The sequence below is a fragment of the Mauremys reevesii genome, linkage group 1, assembly GCF_016161935.1.
Source record: "Mauremys reevesii isolate NIE-2019 linkage group 1, ASM1616193v1, whole genome shotgun sequence".
Lineage (NCBI taxonomy): Eukaryota > Metazoa > Chordata > Testudines > Geoemydidae > Mauremys > Mauremys reevesii.
Window position 1 is genome coordinate 299,193,944 of NC_052623.1, and position 17,078 is coordinate 299,211,021.

Genomic DNA, 17,078 nt, shown 5'->3' on the forward strand with positions numbered 1-17,078 from the left:
CCTGCTGTGGCCACCTAGGAAAGGGGCTAAGGTGTCCCCACTCCGGGGTACCCTCTCTGCACTGGGCACCTCCCTGACCCACTGATTATTCCATACAATTTAAAGCAAATACAAGTTGTTTACTTAACAATCAATTTAAAGAAAAGAATAAGAATAAATGGGAACGGTTACAGGGAAACACATCACCCTGCTCTGTGGCAGGGAACATTACAAACAACGTCTCTGGACATCAAAGCACTTTGCAGTCTGTTCCTTGTAGGCCCCAGGCCTCCTTCTCAGGCCCTGGCTGTGCTGCAGGGATGCTGTGGGTGGGACACTTGAAATGGTGGTGACCACACACCTCCGGGCTTTGGGTGGTGGGATCCTTCTTCCCAGCGCCAGCCCCCCAGTCAGGTTAAGATCCCCCTCCCAGCCTGGCCTGCATGGACCCTTGGCTGGAGCGTCTTTCTGCGCTGGGCCCTTTTACCAAGGTTCCCCCCCTTGGCTGGCCCCAGTTGCTCACCACACTCTGGCTCTCTGGCTGCAGCTCTGCTCCCAGCACAGGCTCTGCTCTCTCTGGGCTGTGCCTCTGGCTCTCTGGCTGCAGCTCTGCTCCCAGCACAGGATCTGCTCTCCCTGGGATGTGCCTCTGGCTCTCTGGCTGCAGCTCCGCTCCCAGCACAGGATCTGCTCTCTCTGGGCTGTGCCTCTGGCTCTCTGGCTGCAGCTCTGGCCCCTCTGGATCTGGCCTGGCTCTGTTCTCCAGCTCAGCTTGGGCCCCTGCTTCCTCCTTAGCTCGGCCCCACTCCGTCTGCCTCCGGCACATTCCTGCTCACACACGGAGGACGGGACCCACACTGGCCTTCTGTCTCCCTGATTAGCCGACCTGCCCTGTCAATCAGGCTGACCTGGAGCATTGGCCTCTTGCCATTGTTCCTGGGGACTGTCAGTCTCAGGGTCCTGATTTGCCATCGATCCCTCCCCTTTTAGTGCTGGGAGCTAGCAGCCAAAACACCCCCACTGAATGTTAGTAAGGGGGCAACAGTCCCCTTACATTCCCCCCTGCTAAAATTCTGCCACAGCCACAATAGTTACACCAGTACATCCGGGCCCCATAAAAACAACATATATCCACATCATATTATATTAAAAACCCATTAACAATTACGAAAAGAACATTTAACATAGTTAACACTCCACATCTACTTCTTAATACTATACATAACAATATTCATCAACACACTACATAGAACCAATAACATAAGTATCTCTAAGTCTAACAGGAAGTACACCTTTATTAGCCCTCTGGGACCTCCTTAAGACTGGTGGTTCGTTACCCATATTTTCTGTTTCCCTATCCTCGGGTAATACTGGGTCAGTTTGAGGGATCTGGCCATTCTCGTTAGGGTTTGGGTTTGCCCCACTCTGTCCCCCTCTGTATTCGGTTTGTGGGACTAGAACCATTTCCCAACTGGTTTCAGCCTCCTCAGAGTGTACTGATCTACGCCTCCTATGGTCCCTGTCTGGACTAAGAGTGCAATGTTTCAACTGGTCCCTGTGTACTACTCTCTCAGGACCTCCGCGTTCAGGCCGAATGGTGTAAACTGGTAGCTCGGGATTGGTGTGAGCAACTACAATGTGGGGCTTTGACTCCCACTTGTCCTGTATTTTATTACGCCCCCGGTGTCTATGGTTACAAACTAGTACACGGTCACCGTGCCTGATGAGAGCCCCACTGGACTTGCGATCATAAGTCCTTTTCCTACTTTGGGCAGTGTCTTTAGTTGTATTGAGAGCAACTTCACAGGCTATCTTCAGCCTGTCATGGTGACCTTTGACCCAGTCATCCAAATTGGTCACCACATCCTCCTCAGGGCCCTCTCTGTCCAGAATATCCAATGGCAACCTGGGATCCCTCCCAAACATGAGATAAAAAGGAGCGTAACCTGTTGACGAATGGACATGGCTGTTATAGGCCAACACCAGCTCAGGGAGATGTTCCTGCCAGGCTTGCTTCTTTTCCGGCGGGAGTGTTCTTAGCATATCGTGCAGTGTCCGGTTAAATCTCTCGCACTGAGCATTTCCTTGCGGGTGATAGGGTGTTGTTCGGCTTTTGGCTATGCCATACAGTTTACACAATTCAGCTATCACTTCTGATTCAAAATTCCTCCCCTGATCCGAGTGTAACCGTGCTGGACAACCATAGTACACAAACCAATGTTTTATGAGGGCATCAGCCGTTGTCCGCGCTGTCTGGTTTCTAGTTGGAACTGCAACAGTGAATCGGGTGAACATGTCCGTGAGAACCAGTATGTTCTCATACCCCTCTGAAGATCTCTCTAGCCGTGTGTAATCCATTGCTAGGACCTCCATTGGGGCAGTCACATTAGTACAGGTCAAAGGGGCTCGGTTGGGAGGAAACACATCTTTGGCTAAGGCACACCGTTTACACAGATGGATCCATGCTTGCACGTCGCTACCCATTGTGGGCCAGTAATAGTTTCTCCTCATCACCTCCAGAGTGCTCCTGTCTCCGAAATGTCCCCCATGATCATGCCTGGCTTCATAAACTTGACGGCGGAGCAACACAGGCACCACTAACTGCCACACTTCCTCACCATCTCGGGGATGGTATGTTACCCGGAACAGCACTCCACGGTGTAATCTAAGTCGTTCCCACTGTCTGGCTAGCTTCTTAGACTGGGGGTATCTGGCCCCAAATCTCCGATCTGGCCTCCTTTGGCTCATGACTGCCACTAAGACAGGTCCAACATCACCTTCTCGTTGCAGAGTCTGAATCTCCTCCCATGAGTACCCCGAGATTATTGCGCTCTCCCCTTTTACCAGATTTTGTATTGCATCCTCTACCATCACTTCATCCTCGGGCTTTGGATTCTCGAGCCACAAACACGTACGCACAACATCTGCAGGGATGACTAGGAAGTCTCTCTCTAGATCCTCACCCTCTTCTGATTCCTCCTCCAGAGGCAATCTAGACAGGGTGTCAGCATTGAAGTTCTGCCTTCCAGGTTTATACTGTACTTCAAAAGTGAACTCAGCGAGTTGGGCCACCCAGCGGTGCTCAATTGCACCTAAATTAGCCGTTGCCAGGTATCGGAGTGGATTGTGGTCTGAGATTACCGTGAATTTAGAGTACACTAAATAATCCTTAAATTTTTCAGTGATAGCCCACTTCAAGGCCAACAGTTCTAGTTTAAAAGCACTGTAGTTTTTGTCATTTCTTTCTGACCTCCTCAGCCCTCGGCTTGCATATGCGATTACACGCCCCTCTTGCTTCTGGCTGAGCACCGCACCTAGGCCGTGCAGGCTTCCATCAGTTGTCACTATAAATGGCAGGCTAAAGTCAGGATATGCAAGTACAGGTGGTGACATAAGCTGATGTCTTAATTTGTCAAAAGCTGTCTGACAGGCATCATCCCACACAAAACATTGGTCCTTTCCCTTCCTTTGGGCGGGTTGGCCCAAGAATTTGACTTTTTCACGTAGGAGGCAGCACTTGCTTGGCTTCAGCTTTAATCCGTGTTCCTTCAATCGTGTGAAAACCAAGTCCAATTTTTCCATATGACTCTCAAAATCCTTGGAAAACACAATAATATCATCCAGGTATACCAGCAAAGTGTCTAAGATATAGTCTCCCAAAACCCCCTCCATTAGTCTCTGGAATGTAGCAGGTGCATTACACAAGCCGAATGGCATACGTGTCCATTCAAACAGCCCAAAGGGAGTCGTCACTGCTGTCTTTTCCTGGTCTCGTTCTTCCACTGCAACCTGGAAATAACCAGACGTTAAATCGAGGGTTGAAAACACTCTTGTACTCCCTAATGCATCCAGTGACTCTTCCACCCTGGGTAGCGGGTAGGCATCTTTGTGTGTTACCTCAATCAGTTTCCTGTAGTCACAGCAAAATCGCACCCCACCATCTTTTTTTATTACAATCACTGCAGGTGATGCCCACGGACTGTGGCTTTCTTTAAGGACACCTTGAATCACTAGGTCCAAGATGTGTTTTTTTACCTCCTGGAACACTCGTGGTGAAATCCGCCGGTGTCTCTGTTTTATCGGGCCAGCATCTCCAGTGGCTATTTGGTGTGTCACTGTGGTGGTGTAACCGAAGTCCCGCTCATCCCTGGAAAAGACCTCTTGATATTTCTCCAGTAGCGCCCAACCTGTGTAGGGGTTAGCTGTTGGAGGTCCACTTGGACTGGAATGGGTAGCTCTCCATCGGGTGCCACTTGCGATGTGATAACCTGTGTGCCTTTTTTTACTTTTGTCACCCGCAGCTCATCCCCATTTTCTTCCAAGGCCACCCCCACTGGGGGCACCACTCCTTCAAGTCGGTGTATCTCTGCCACTCTGGTTCAGGGGCACAACTTTATGGCCTTCTTACTTGAGTTTAACAGCCTGACTGGCACTTTTCCTTTGCTGGCATTAGCCAGTACATTTGCAACCAGGAGCCCATTAGGGAGACTGGCCCCAGGTGTTGGCTCTACAAGCACTCTGTATCCGTCAAAGTAGCTTGGCACCCGCCATCAATAATCTTCTCACTCCAGGGAGGTATAACCACCTTCTGTCTCCCTGCCACCCTAACATAGCCAATTTGTCCCGTTGGCCCGGGAAACGTTCATGTCTCTCCACTTGGGCTAGTACTGCTTCAGTGTAGCGTCCTTCCTGGGGTTCATCTCCTGGGTTCCTTCTCCTACCAACAGTAATTCTTTCAGCTCTCTTATAATATTCATCCCAAGAATTCCTGGTACTCTGTTCTCCATTAAAGTATTTTCTGAAGCTGTGTCCTTTAGAATAAAGATGCATTTCCCAGGGATTGTTCGACCCATGTACCCTACATCAGCTTCAAGGCACCCCACCACAGGGATGGCAAGTCCATTAGTTGCCGTTAGCTGTACAAATCGGGTATTATGCATGGTCAGATCTCTCTCTTTTAAGTGGTTTCGGAAATATGATTCAGAAATAGTGGTGACTTCTGAGCCAGTGTTTATCAAACAGCTATCACCCCTGCTATGGTTATTTCCACTGTCAAGCAGTCCCCGAAAGCTTGGCCACAGAAGTCGTTGAATATACTAACATCATCAGGGTCCTTTTCCTCGCTGCTGCCACGCTGCCCTTTTTCTAGGGACAGCCGTAGAAACCCTTCAGTCCCCACTCGGCCTTCTGACGGTGGGCTGCTTGCTCCCTGTGCCTCTTGAATTTCAGGTGCCTGGGACTCCAGTCTCCTCAGTGTACATTCTCGGCTAGTATGTCCTGGCCTTTCGCAAGTGTAGCAAATGTATCTGCCCAGCTCGTCCTTCAGTGGAGATCTTCTTCGGGGTCCTGGGGCCCTTGGATATGTTGGCATATTGGTGGGGTTTTTCCTTTTCATCACCTCAGTCATTACTTTCAGCATCTCCCCCTGTTGGACCGCCAGTTTTTGGACAGCTTCACTTAAGCTTTCCAATGTTAGCTGTGTTTGGGGCAGGGCTTTTTCCCCAGCAGCTGCATTCACTAGGCCCCCACTTCGTGTACAGGGGTTACTCTTGGCTGTCTCTGCCACAGGAACTTCCTCTTCTTCTGACCACATAATGGCAGCCTGCATGAGTTCATAGAACTTCTTACTGGGCTCTTCCTTAAACCTCCTTTTCATTTCACGTCGGAGGGAGTCATCACGAAGCCCCAACACCAGCTGCTCTTTCAGAACTGTATCTGGGTCTGGAACTCGTTGAGGGTCTCGCCGCTCCACTTTGCTCATTCTCTCCTGGAGGTCATATGCATATGCCCGGATAGTTTCACCAGGCTCCTGCTTTCTCTCAAAGAACTCCTTTAGTCAGGTTCCAATAGGCACCTTACACTTAGTCTCCAATAGTCTCCATACACTTCTAGGAGGAGTTCAAATACCTTTTCCACATCTTTCTTGTCTGCCACTGCCATGAACTTTACTGTGGCCTTGGCCTGGCCCTTGAGATGTTCCTCTATGAAGTCTACATGGTCTTCTACAGGTACTCTTAGCACACGCAGAGCTGCCTTCAAAGACTTGACCCACTCTTCTACCGTAATGTCTCCTGGTCTTGTTGGGAAGCCACCAAACTCTGTGACCTTCCGCTCCCGTGGGACATAAATAGTAGGGGGTTTCTTAGCTTCTGCTGCCTGTTGGTCTATCACTGCCTTAGCCAGTGATAAGGCTTCTCTCTGTTCAGTTCTAGCTTGTTGTAATGCCTCCGCTTGGTCTGATAATCTGCGCTGAAGTTCAGCAAACTGGGTTCGTAGTTCAATTCCAGCCATGGTAGAGTGCTCAACCAGGCCTGGACAGTGCTACTAGAACTCAAGCAGTAAACCAATGGGGTGGACCCTGTGGATAGGATCCTGTTCGTGATGCCAATTATGTAAGCGGGGGAATGGTCCCGCTATTGTGGGGAACTTTCCTGGCTTCTGTGCTACCCCGGTGAAGTGGGCTAGCGAAAGGATCTGAGTCCTCGCTCCCACTTCCTTTACCCAGAGGCCTCCCTGCCCTTGAGGACTCTCCTGTTTGGCAGAGTTCTCGTAGCCCCAACAAGACTGGGCCCAGGATTCCTGGGGGGCTCAACCCCCAACCCTGCTGTGGCCACCTAGGAAAGGGGCTAAGGTGTCCCCACTCTCTGCACTGGGCACCTCCTGACCCACTGATTATTCCATACAATTTAAAGCAAATACAAGTTGTTTACTTAACAATCAATTTAAAGAAAAGAATAAGAATAAATACATCACCCTGCTCTGTGGCAGGGAACATTACAAACAACATCTCTGGACATCAAAGCACTTTGCAGTCTGTTCCTTGTAGGCCCCAGGCCTCCTTCTCAGGCCCTGGCTGTGCTGCAGGGATGCTGTGGGTGGGACACTTGAAATGGTGGTGACCACACACCTCCGGGCTTTGGGTGGTGGGATCCTTCTTCCCAGCGCCAGCCCCCCAGTCAGGTTAAGATCCCCCTCCCAGCCTGGCCTGCATGGACCCTTGGCTGGAGCGTCTTTCTGCGCTGGGCCCTTTTACTCTTTACCCCTTGGCTGGCCCCAGTTGCTCACCACACTCTGGCTCTCTGGCTGCAGCTCTGCTCCCAGCACAGGATCTGCTCTCCCTGGGATGTGCCTCTGGCTCTCTGGCTGCAGCTCTGCTCCCAGCACAGGATCTGCTCTCTCTGGGCTGTGCCTCCGGCTCTCTGGCTGCAGCTCCGCTCCCAGCACAGGATCTGCTCTCTCTGGGCTGTGCCTCTGGCTCTCTGGCTGCAGCTCTGGCCCCTCTGGATCTGGCCTGACTCTGTTCTCCAGCTCAGCTTGGGCCCCTGCTTCCTCCTTAGCTCGGCCCCACTCCGTCTGCCTCCGGCACATTCCTGCTCACACACGGAGGACGGGACCCACACTGGCCTTCTGTCTCCCTGATTAGCCGACCTGCCCTGTCAATCAGGCTGACCTGGAGCATTGGCCTCTTGCCATTGTTCCTGGGGACTGTCAGTCTCAGGGTCCTGATTTGCCATCGATCCCTCCCCTTTTAGTGCTGGGAGCTAGCAGCCAAAACACCCCCACTGAATGTTAGTAAGGTGGCAACAGTCCCCTTACATTTACATCACCGCACCCCCTACCCAGCACAGTCTGCGTCCCAGTTTCAACCCTTTAATGCAAAGTCATTAATACAGAAACCTTTGTTAAGTAACAATGGAACATGTATTTTATTTTTACACGTGTGTTGGAAATGGGGGAAACGGGGTGAATGGGGTATGTAACTGCAGAGGATAGTCAACAGTAACCGGGTAAAGAAACAGGGGCAGGTTCAGCTTCTCTGTAAAGAAACTGAACAGTCACGGGTCACACTGCTCGCTGGTACTTGAAGAGTTCCTTGTCACTGTCCAAGGCGCCTGTATAGGGCTTCATGAGCCAGGGCATTAGCTGGTAGGCTGGGTCCCCGAGGATCACTATAGGCATCTGCACATCCCCAACAGTTATTTTGTGGTCCGGGAAGAAACTACCTTCCTGCAGGTGTCTAAACAGACCACAGTTCTTGAAAACACACGCGTCATGAACCTTGCCTGGCCACCTGACATTGATGTTGGTAAAATGTCCCCTATGGTCCACCAGTGCTTGCAGCCCGATTTCTCAGCAGCTGACTGTGGAAGAAGTGGACGATAAGGTGTGAGGAGGTGAAAACGGCCATAACTGCAGCAGGCTCCATGATCGCAGTGCTGTGGCGTCTGCGCTGTCACTGACCAGAAAAGTGCACGAACAGATTGCCCGCAGGCGCTTTCGGGGAGGGAGGGAGGGCGTGATTGACAGTTCAATGATGACAGTTACCCAAAACCACCCTCGACACATTTTTTCCCCCAGCAGGCATTGGGGGCTCTACCCAGCATTCCAATGGGCAGCGGGGACTGCGGGAACTGTGGGATAGCTTCCCACAGTGCACCGCTTCCAAAGTCGACGCTGGCCCCGTTAGTGTGGAATCACAAAGTTGAATTAGTGTCCTTAGTGTGGATACACAAATTCGACTTCGTAAGGTCGATTCCACAAATTCAAATTAAGTTGAATCGAACTACTCTTGTAGTGTAGACATACCCTTACAAATGACCAGTTATACAAACCATTTAGTCTCAATGGGTGGAGGGAAGAGTAAAGTCTCACTAAACCTGAAATCCAGGCATGTAATGGTGAGTAAGTGCTGCAAGCCATTATTAATTTGCCTGAGCAGATGGGCAAGAGGACAGTGGAATTTGGGCTCTGCCCCAAACATGCCAGCCAGCACAGCTGAAGGGGCATATGAAGGTAGTAATTAGCTATTGTCCAGAATCAAATACAGCCTGGAGCAAGCACAAAGAAATCTGGCCTAAGGCATAATTGCTACCTTGCACCCTCCAGTCTAGCTCTTAGATAATTAGGAAAGCTGTTAGGCAATTAAAAATCTTGATGGCAATCAATCACATTGTTACAACAATTTATTTACATTTTTTAGATGTTTTCTACATTTTCAAATATACTGATTTCAGTTACAATACAGAATACAGTACAGGACTCACTTTATTTTTTATTAAAAGTATTTGCACTGTAAAAAACAAGAAATAATATTTTTCAATTCACCCAAGTACTATAGTGCAATCTCTATCATGAAAGTTGAACTTACAAGTGTAGAATTAGATACAAAAAACTGCATTCAGAAATAAAACAATGTAAAACTTTAGAGCCTACAGTCCACTCAGTCCTATTTCTTGTTCAGCCAATTGCTCAAACAAGTTTGTTTACATTTGCAGGAGAGAATGCTCCCAGCTTCTTGTTTATGTCACCTGAAAGTGAGAACAGGCGTTCTCATGGCACTGTTGTAGCTGGGTCACAAGATATTTATGTGCCAGATGCACTAAAGATTCATATGTCCCTTCATGCTTCAACCACCATTTGAGAGGACGTGTGTCCATGCTGATGATGCATTCTGCTCGATAACAATCCAAAGCAGTGCGGACCAACGCATGTTCATTTTAATCATCTGAGTCAGATGCCATCAGCAGAAGGTTGATTTTCTTGCTCCATACCTCGTCCCTCTCAGATTTTGGAAGGCACTTCAGATTCTTAAACCTTGGGTCTAGTGCTGTAGCTATCTTTAAAATTTGACATTTGTGTTTTTTGTCAAATCTGCAGTGAAAGTGTTCTTAAAATGAACAACTTGCTGGGTCATCATCCAAGACTGCTATAAACATGAAATCTATGGCAAAATGGGGGTAAAACAGTGCAGGGGACATACAATTCTCCCCCAAGGAGTTGTCACAAATTTAATTAATGCATTATTTTTTTAACAAGTGTCATCAGCATGGAAGCATGTCCTCTAGAATGATGGCCGAAGCATGAAGCAGCATATGAATGTTTAGCATATCTGGCACATAAATACCTTGCAATGCCATCTACAAAAGCGCCATGCAAATACCTCCTCTCACTTTCTGGTGACATTGTAAATAAAAAGAGGGCAGCATTATCTCCTGTAAATGTAAACAAACTTGCTTCTCTTTGCGATTGGCTGAACAAGAAGTAGGACTGAGTGGACTTGTAGGCTCTGAAGTTTTACATTGTTTTGGTTTTGAATGCAGTTAGGTAAAAAAAAATCTACATTTGTAAGTTGCACTTTCACAACAAAGATTCATAACAAAGATTGCACTACAGTACTTGTATGAGGAATTGAAAAATACTATTTATTTTGTTCATCATTTTTACAGTGCAAAAATTTGTAATAAGAATATACACTGATTTCAATTACAACACAGAATGCAATATATATGAAAATGTAGAAAAATATCCAAAACATTTAATAAATTTCAGTGGGTATTCTACAGTTTAACAGTGAGATTAAAACAGTGATTTATCGTGATTAATTTTTTGAGGTTAATTGTGTGAGTTAACGGTGATTAATCCACAGTCCTAATAATTAGATTGTAGGTAATATAATGAAGCAAGCCAGGACTCTGTTAGAGCCAGTGAAAATTTAAATCACTGAAGAATCCACACCAACAGGGAAGTCTCTGTTTGTTCTTGGTATCTCTCTAGAGAGTCATATAATATTTGACTTAACCCCCTCTGTCCCAAAGGACTATCCTTTTAGTCAAGAAGTGTGACAATTAGTTCAAAAGATATTTGATAATCATTGTGGGTGGGGGTGGTTGATTCCTTCCACAAGTGTATTGGAATTTGTTCCAGTTGTACTAAAGTGTGACTCTGCTAATGACTGCCAGAAAGTTCGGGTCCTTGCTGGACATTCCTAGGATTAGTTATTTGGCAGCCTTTCTACTCCTAGTAATCTGGTTTGCTGTAGCCTAGTTGAAGGACAGGCTGTCATTTTTTAAATGAGTATTGTAAATCTTTAGTCTTATTTTAAAGTACTATGTAATGTAGAAAAAACTGCCCATTCTTGGTTATCTGTGGGGTATGTTGACTCCACAATCTTATGTAGATATTTATTCTTGGGAGAAAACTAGGACTCATTGCATAACTATGTTTTTCCCCACCAAATTTTCCTGATAGTAGCCTGCATACTACAGCATCAGGTAGGGAACCACAGAGGCACAAGCCATTGATACAAATTAAATATATTGTAATAAATGCAATTTTTGCTTTGTTCATCCACACACAGGACAGTAAACATCCTAATTGACGATAGCACTGTATCAAAGTACCAATAGAATTCCTATTTCTTGCTCAAAACTAATACAATCAGTAAGCTGCAGAACATTGTAACACCTAAAGATTCAACACAATGAGTCAGAGACCTGTACTTTTTCACTACATAAAATTTATTTATAAAAAAGTAGAACCAGTTCCTATTTTTAATCATAATTTATTAAACACATCTGTGTTTTGTAGAATATACACTTTAGCATTAAGACAATTTCAATGAAATGACTATCTACAAAAATGAGTTTGATTGTTTTATTTTTCATGTCACCATACATGAACAAATGAAATTCATGTCTCATGAAAACATTTTTTACTCAGTATCTTTAAAAATGTACACAGTTTAATAACCACTGCTATGGTCTTAGATTTTCATATTTTTTATTTCGAAAATAAAAGTCAGGTATTTTACTGCTGTATTTGTTACAGCATAAACTGAAGCCATCCTACACAAAGTAAAAGGGTTGGAATAGGCATGCAGGCAACTTCTCACGTTGTCACATACCTTACATGTATCTAATGAGACACAGAAGCGGTGCATATTCATTTGCATTTTTCCAAAGACTAAAATATCTACTGATGTAAGCAGAAAGCAACATCTTTAAAAACAAAACCAGTTTGAATGGCACAAAAAGTTAGCATTTGTATAAATAACTGGAGTTCTTGATTATGGAACAGGGGATTCCAGTATTTTCCTTAGGGCTTTGCTCTTTGAAAGAATACCTGTTTAAAACATAAAAACAAAACAATAGTATTTATATACAAGCCTTGCTAAAGCTTCAGGAAATACAGATTATACATATTCATAGTATGGTTAGGTTTAATGTCTTTACACTAATATGTGCACATTAATTTGAGGGGACTGATGGTCTCCCTGAAGGTCAACACAGAAGTGGTTCCATCTAAAAATCTATTGATGGTGGTACTCAAATTTTTTGCAGTATAGACCAGCTATGATGAAGATAAGTATTATCATACATATTTTAGAACCAAGCCAGTTATGCCCTCTCTGTCTAAGTTATTAGTTTGATTATATAAGCCAAATGGATACCATCTCATTGGATATATGACCAAAGAAATCAAATTACAATTTAATAGTGTTTAAGTTGTTTGGAAGGAAGGAGCTGGGGGGGGGGGGGGGGGGAATAGGGATGACCGTTTTTAAACTTTGCTGGCTACTTGCAGGTTTACAGTACACAAAACATCTATAGAATCATTTTGTTACATTAGAGCACCAGAGATATGTTCTCACTTCCTTCAAATCACTACCATAACTCAGTGAAATATGTACCACTGTAATAAGGAAACACTGAATTTAAACTTACCTTTAAGTAATTTTTAAAAACTTTAGCATCAGACTGCTGAAGTGCTTGACAAAACTCCTGTAAATGAGCAATGAGAATTAATACTGAAATACATTGTAGCTAGATGGATAAACAAAACAAGTGCTTGAGATGCAATGAGTAACAGAAGTTTACATTTCAGCCACAGAATTGAAGTTCATATTTTCCCCACTGTGCTTCCCCTCCCCTTTAAAAGAAGAGGTAAACTATGCATTTTACTGGCCAGTAAGGATGAATCATAGGTTTTGGCTCCCCTCAGATATGCTTCAGAGGAGAACAGATGTTTACAGTTTTTAGCAACCCATTTTACATTTTGAATGATAACATAAGTATAGACTGGAGGACTGAAGTCAGGAGGTCCATGGCTCTAAATTTGCCTTTACATGACTCATGGCACTGCAGTTGTGTTATCTCCTCTGTTTCTCCTTAAAGTTAAATCAGGATAATTTTGTACAGTACTTGCACACGCAAAGCACTACATGTGTTAAGTATTGTTAATATGAGTATTTCAAGATAAAGAGTCATTCTGCCCTCACTGTGGCACAATTCCTGACAAAGCAATTAGAACTTTGGATCAAAGGGTAGCGTATGGATGTGTACGAAGCCTTCCTTTATCTTTAGTATAAATTATCACACAAGTATTATTTATGCTGTTAAGTCAACTAGTTTCACAATTTAAGTCACACTGCAACTGTAAATACTATCTTCCAAAGAAGCAGGTCTGACCGCTTCAACCTCCAAATTCACTCACAGATCAGAATTGAAATCCTCTACTTGGCACTCAACATCTAATCAAACTAGTTCACCCAGATAACATTCAGTGAACCTTTTAAAATGCCCTAATCACATTAACTGTTGAAACAATCAAGCTTGAAAAAAATACTTTCATTGCTGAAAACACTATATCTCTTGTCTATTTTTAAGTGTGAGAATGATTGTAATGTAAAAGAACCTTATATATTAGTAAGACCAAAAACACTACAGAAAATCCATACATTTAAGTTAGCGATCTTTAATATAAAAAAAATTTCTGTACCCTATAAAATCAAAATTCCTTGTACTTTAATTTCTCAGATTTAAGTCTTATTAAAAAGAAATGACAGCTATGAAATGTTTATTTTTACTACCAATATGGTAGTCACTTAAACTGGACTAATAGTTGTAATAAGATCTATAGCTATATAGTTTTTACTCCAGAGATTTGGATTGTGGAAACGTTCACAAATATGCAACAGAAATAATACTTAGAAGTACCTGTGCTCCCTAAGTATACATCAGTATCTCTGATAGCAGAATTAGACAAAGCATAATAAGATGACACCTGGACAACTCTAAAGGGGCTAAAATATTTTTTCTGTTGCTGATTTCTGGGCAAGTATCTTCACAAAAACAAATGTTAACACCTTGCAGGTATCAAAATACTTGATTATTGGTTTCAGACATTTTTTGCTTCAGTCCTCCATCTAAATAAGTTTCCACTCAGTTTCTTTTGGAAAGCTGGCTGCATGACTATAATTAATCTTTTACACTGGACTGAGGATCTAATGACAGACATTTTCTGAGATAAGGCTTTAAATCACTGAGTTTAACAGCACTGAGTTAGTATTTGTACTGCCAACTTGTGGATGGTTTTCCTGTATGCTGTATTTTAATTAGGGATGTAAAAGGTTAAACAGTAAGTATTAGGCTTACAGGTTAACCAAATTTAACAGTTAACCCCAGCCATGCTGTGCCAGGCCCCACGGAACTACCTCAGTTAATGGTTAACCAATTAAATGATACAATTTTAATCGTTTAACCGGTTAACTTTAACCAATATTTACATCCCTAATTTTAATAATGTTATTGTCTTTGTCATGTTGTTTTAGTACTACATAGCAATTGTGTGTTTTACTGAAATGCAACAGGAAAAATTAAGCTTACAACACAACTTTTGGTATTGACTTCAGTTTTCACTTTTAAATATTTGAAATACCAACTAGAAAAGGTTCCTACCTGGATTATTTCAGGAGCTACCTGCAGTGAAGGCAGATATTCTTGCTGAAGATAGTGAATGCATTCAGGGCCCTGGAAAAGATATCAAACCACAATTTTGCTTGGACAAACGTAGCCTTACAAATTAACAATAAAAGCCATTAGGGATATGTTTTAGAGTACATAAGGTAGTTTTAAGAAAAGTTAGTTAGTTTTGGCCCTTCATAGAGATCTTTCCCCCGCCCCCCAGCCCTCTCTTCCCCCGTTATTTTTAATAAAAGTCAGGACAGGTCACTGCTCCCGTGAATTTTTATTTATTGCCTGAGACCTGTCCATTACTTTTACTAAAAATAACCATGACAAAATCTTAACCTTAATTATAAGTTATTGTAAAGTAAAAGATTTCTCCATGTTTCAGCCTTAGATATAAAGTTAAGAACCCCATTATATTTTAGTTTTATTTGTTGCATAGAATAAAACATATGCTTTTAAAAAGAAACCTGGCTGAATTAAAACTGCAAGAGTAACGAAAGTCAAATGTTATGCTAGCCAATTTAACTGGATGGACCTTAGGGCGTCCGTTTTGTCATACTTCACAAATCAGAAGCGTGCAGCATTAAGATGAAATATATGCCAGCACATTTACCACTCTAGCTCCACCTTAAGTTACTGCTCTCACTAATGACAAAACTCATTGGTTTCAGAATGATTGAGAAATTCAGCACCTGGATATACTCCTAGAGACTGATGGCTAGTAGTCATCTCTGTAATAACCTTCTAAATTTATACTGTTTTGTTAGGGCAAATGGCATATAAAATGTAATATTACCAGGGATTTCGTGGCCATTTACCAAAAAAAGGTGCCTCCAATTCACTAGGGTATTTTTTCAGTGTTTACCAGGTACCTCCCTATGTTCAAGAACAAGGATTCAATCTGCCATCTAGAAGAGGCAAAAAGAATCAAATGGGTTTGTACAAGCACCAGTTATTAGCCCCGTAGTTGGAACTTAGTACACAATTTTGTTTGTTTGTTTGTGAGGTATAAGAAAGAGAATCCAGATAATTCTCACATATCTATATTGGCTTTACAGCATTGTGAACAAGAGTAACAAATAGCAAAAGCTTATTTTAGTCACTAAAACCTGCGTATCTGACACCGAATACATAGATCTGTCAAGAAAAAAAAAACAAAAAAGTTACTAACCTTTCCATAACTGTTGCTCATACAGATGTGTTGCTCATGTCCATTCCACATTAGATGTGCACGTACTGCATGCACTGTTGCCAGACATTTTTCACTCAATATCTGTTGGGCCGGCTACAGCACCCTCTGGTGCCCGCGCACTTATGCGTCAGTATAAGGGGGCACTGCTGGCCCCACACCACTCTCAGTTCCTTCTTGCTGGCTATCTCCAACAAAAGGGTAGGAGAGCGGGCCATGGAATGGACACAAACACCACACCTCAAACACCACTACTTACGGAAAGGGTAGTAACCATTATTTCTTCAAGTGCTTGCTCATATCCATTCCACGTTAGGTGACTCACAAGCAGTACCAAGGAGGTGGGCTCAGAATTCATGGAGATGCGGATTGCAACACGGCTCTCCCAAACCTGGCATCATCTCGAGCCTGCTGGGTGATGGTGTAGTGAACAGAGATGGTATGCACTGACAACCAGGTTGCAGCTCTGCAGATATCTTGGATCAGGACCTGGGTCAGAAATGCCACTGATGAGGCCTGAGCTCTTGTCGAATGACTTGTTAAGATAGCAGGAGGTGGGCTGCCTGCCTGCTTGTAGCACGCCCGAATACAGGAGGTTATCCAGGATGAGATTCTCTGGGCTGAGACCAGTAGGCATCTCATCCTTTTTGCTATTGGCACAAAGAGTTGTGCAGATATATGGAACAGCTTGATCCTCTCAATATAGAAGACTACTGTATGTCTAATATCCAATGAGTAAAGCAGCTGCTCTTCTGAATTCTTGTGCAGTTTTGGGAAGAAAACTGGCAGGAAAATGGCCTGGTTACTATGGAACCACCTTTGGAAGAAAGGCCAGGTGGGGGCACAGTTGAACCTTGGTCTTAAAGAACACTGTGTATGGTGGTTCTGATGTAAGGGCCCTGATTTCCAAGACCTTTCTGGCTGAGATAATCATTACCAGGAAGGCGACCTTCCAGGAGAGAAACAGCAGAAGGCATGGGCAGTGAGCATAATAGGTATGAGGAGGCTGAGCTGCAGTCACCGGACCCCCCCAGTTGGGGGCTTTGCAGGAAAGTTTTTGATTTATTATGCCCCATGCAAGTTCCGGTAAGTGCTACTGCCTCCTCAGCCGCCCTGGAACCTGCATGGGGCACAGCAAAAGCTTCTTCCAGAGAAGAGAGAGACGCATGCTTTTCTGCAGGCGGCTTGGGGTCTGGGGAGGGGAGGCATGGCATGGCGCAGCTGCAGCTGGCCTGGGACTCTGGGCATGGGAGCTCATGGCTTTGGCCAGCTAAGGGCTCCTCTGGACAGGTGTGTGTGTGTGTGTGTGTGGGGGGGGGTCCTCAGGGCTTCAGCTGGCTCCGAGGCTCCTCCAGCTGGGGTGGGGGGGGTCTCATGTGTGT

The 17,078-nt window shown here is 44.4% G+C and overlaps 1 protein-coding gene across 3 annotated transcripts in view; it reads right to left on the minus strand.

The window, feature by feature from the left end:
* Positions 1 to 11,304: 11,304 nt before the first annotated feature.
* Positions 11,305 to 17,078, minus strand: part of XPOT (exportin for tRNA) — a 68,671-nt gene continuing 62,897 nt past the window's right edge. For all 3 annotated transcript variants that reach the window (XM_039502367.1, XM_039502384.1, XM_039502375.1), the window contains 3 exons: positions 14,496 to 14,567; positions 12,483 to 12,539; positions 11,305 to 11,880 (listed from right to left, as the gene is read on the minus strand). In XM_039502367.1, coding sequence (XP_039358301.1) covers positions 11,854 to 11,880; positions 12,483 to 12,539; positions 14,496 to 14,567 — 156 coding nt within the window. In that variant the 3' untranslated portion in view covers positions 11,305 to 11,853. The remainder of the gene's footprint in view (positions 11,881 to 12,482; positions 12,540 to 14,495; positions 14,568 to 17,078) is intronic.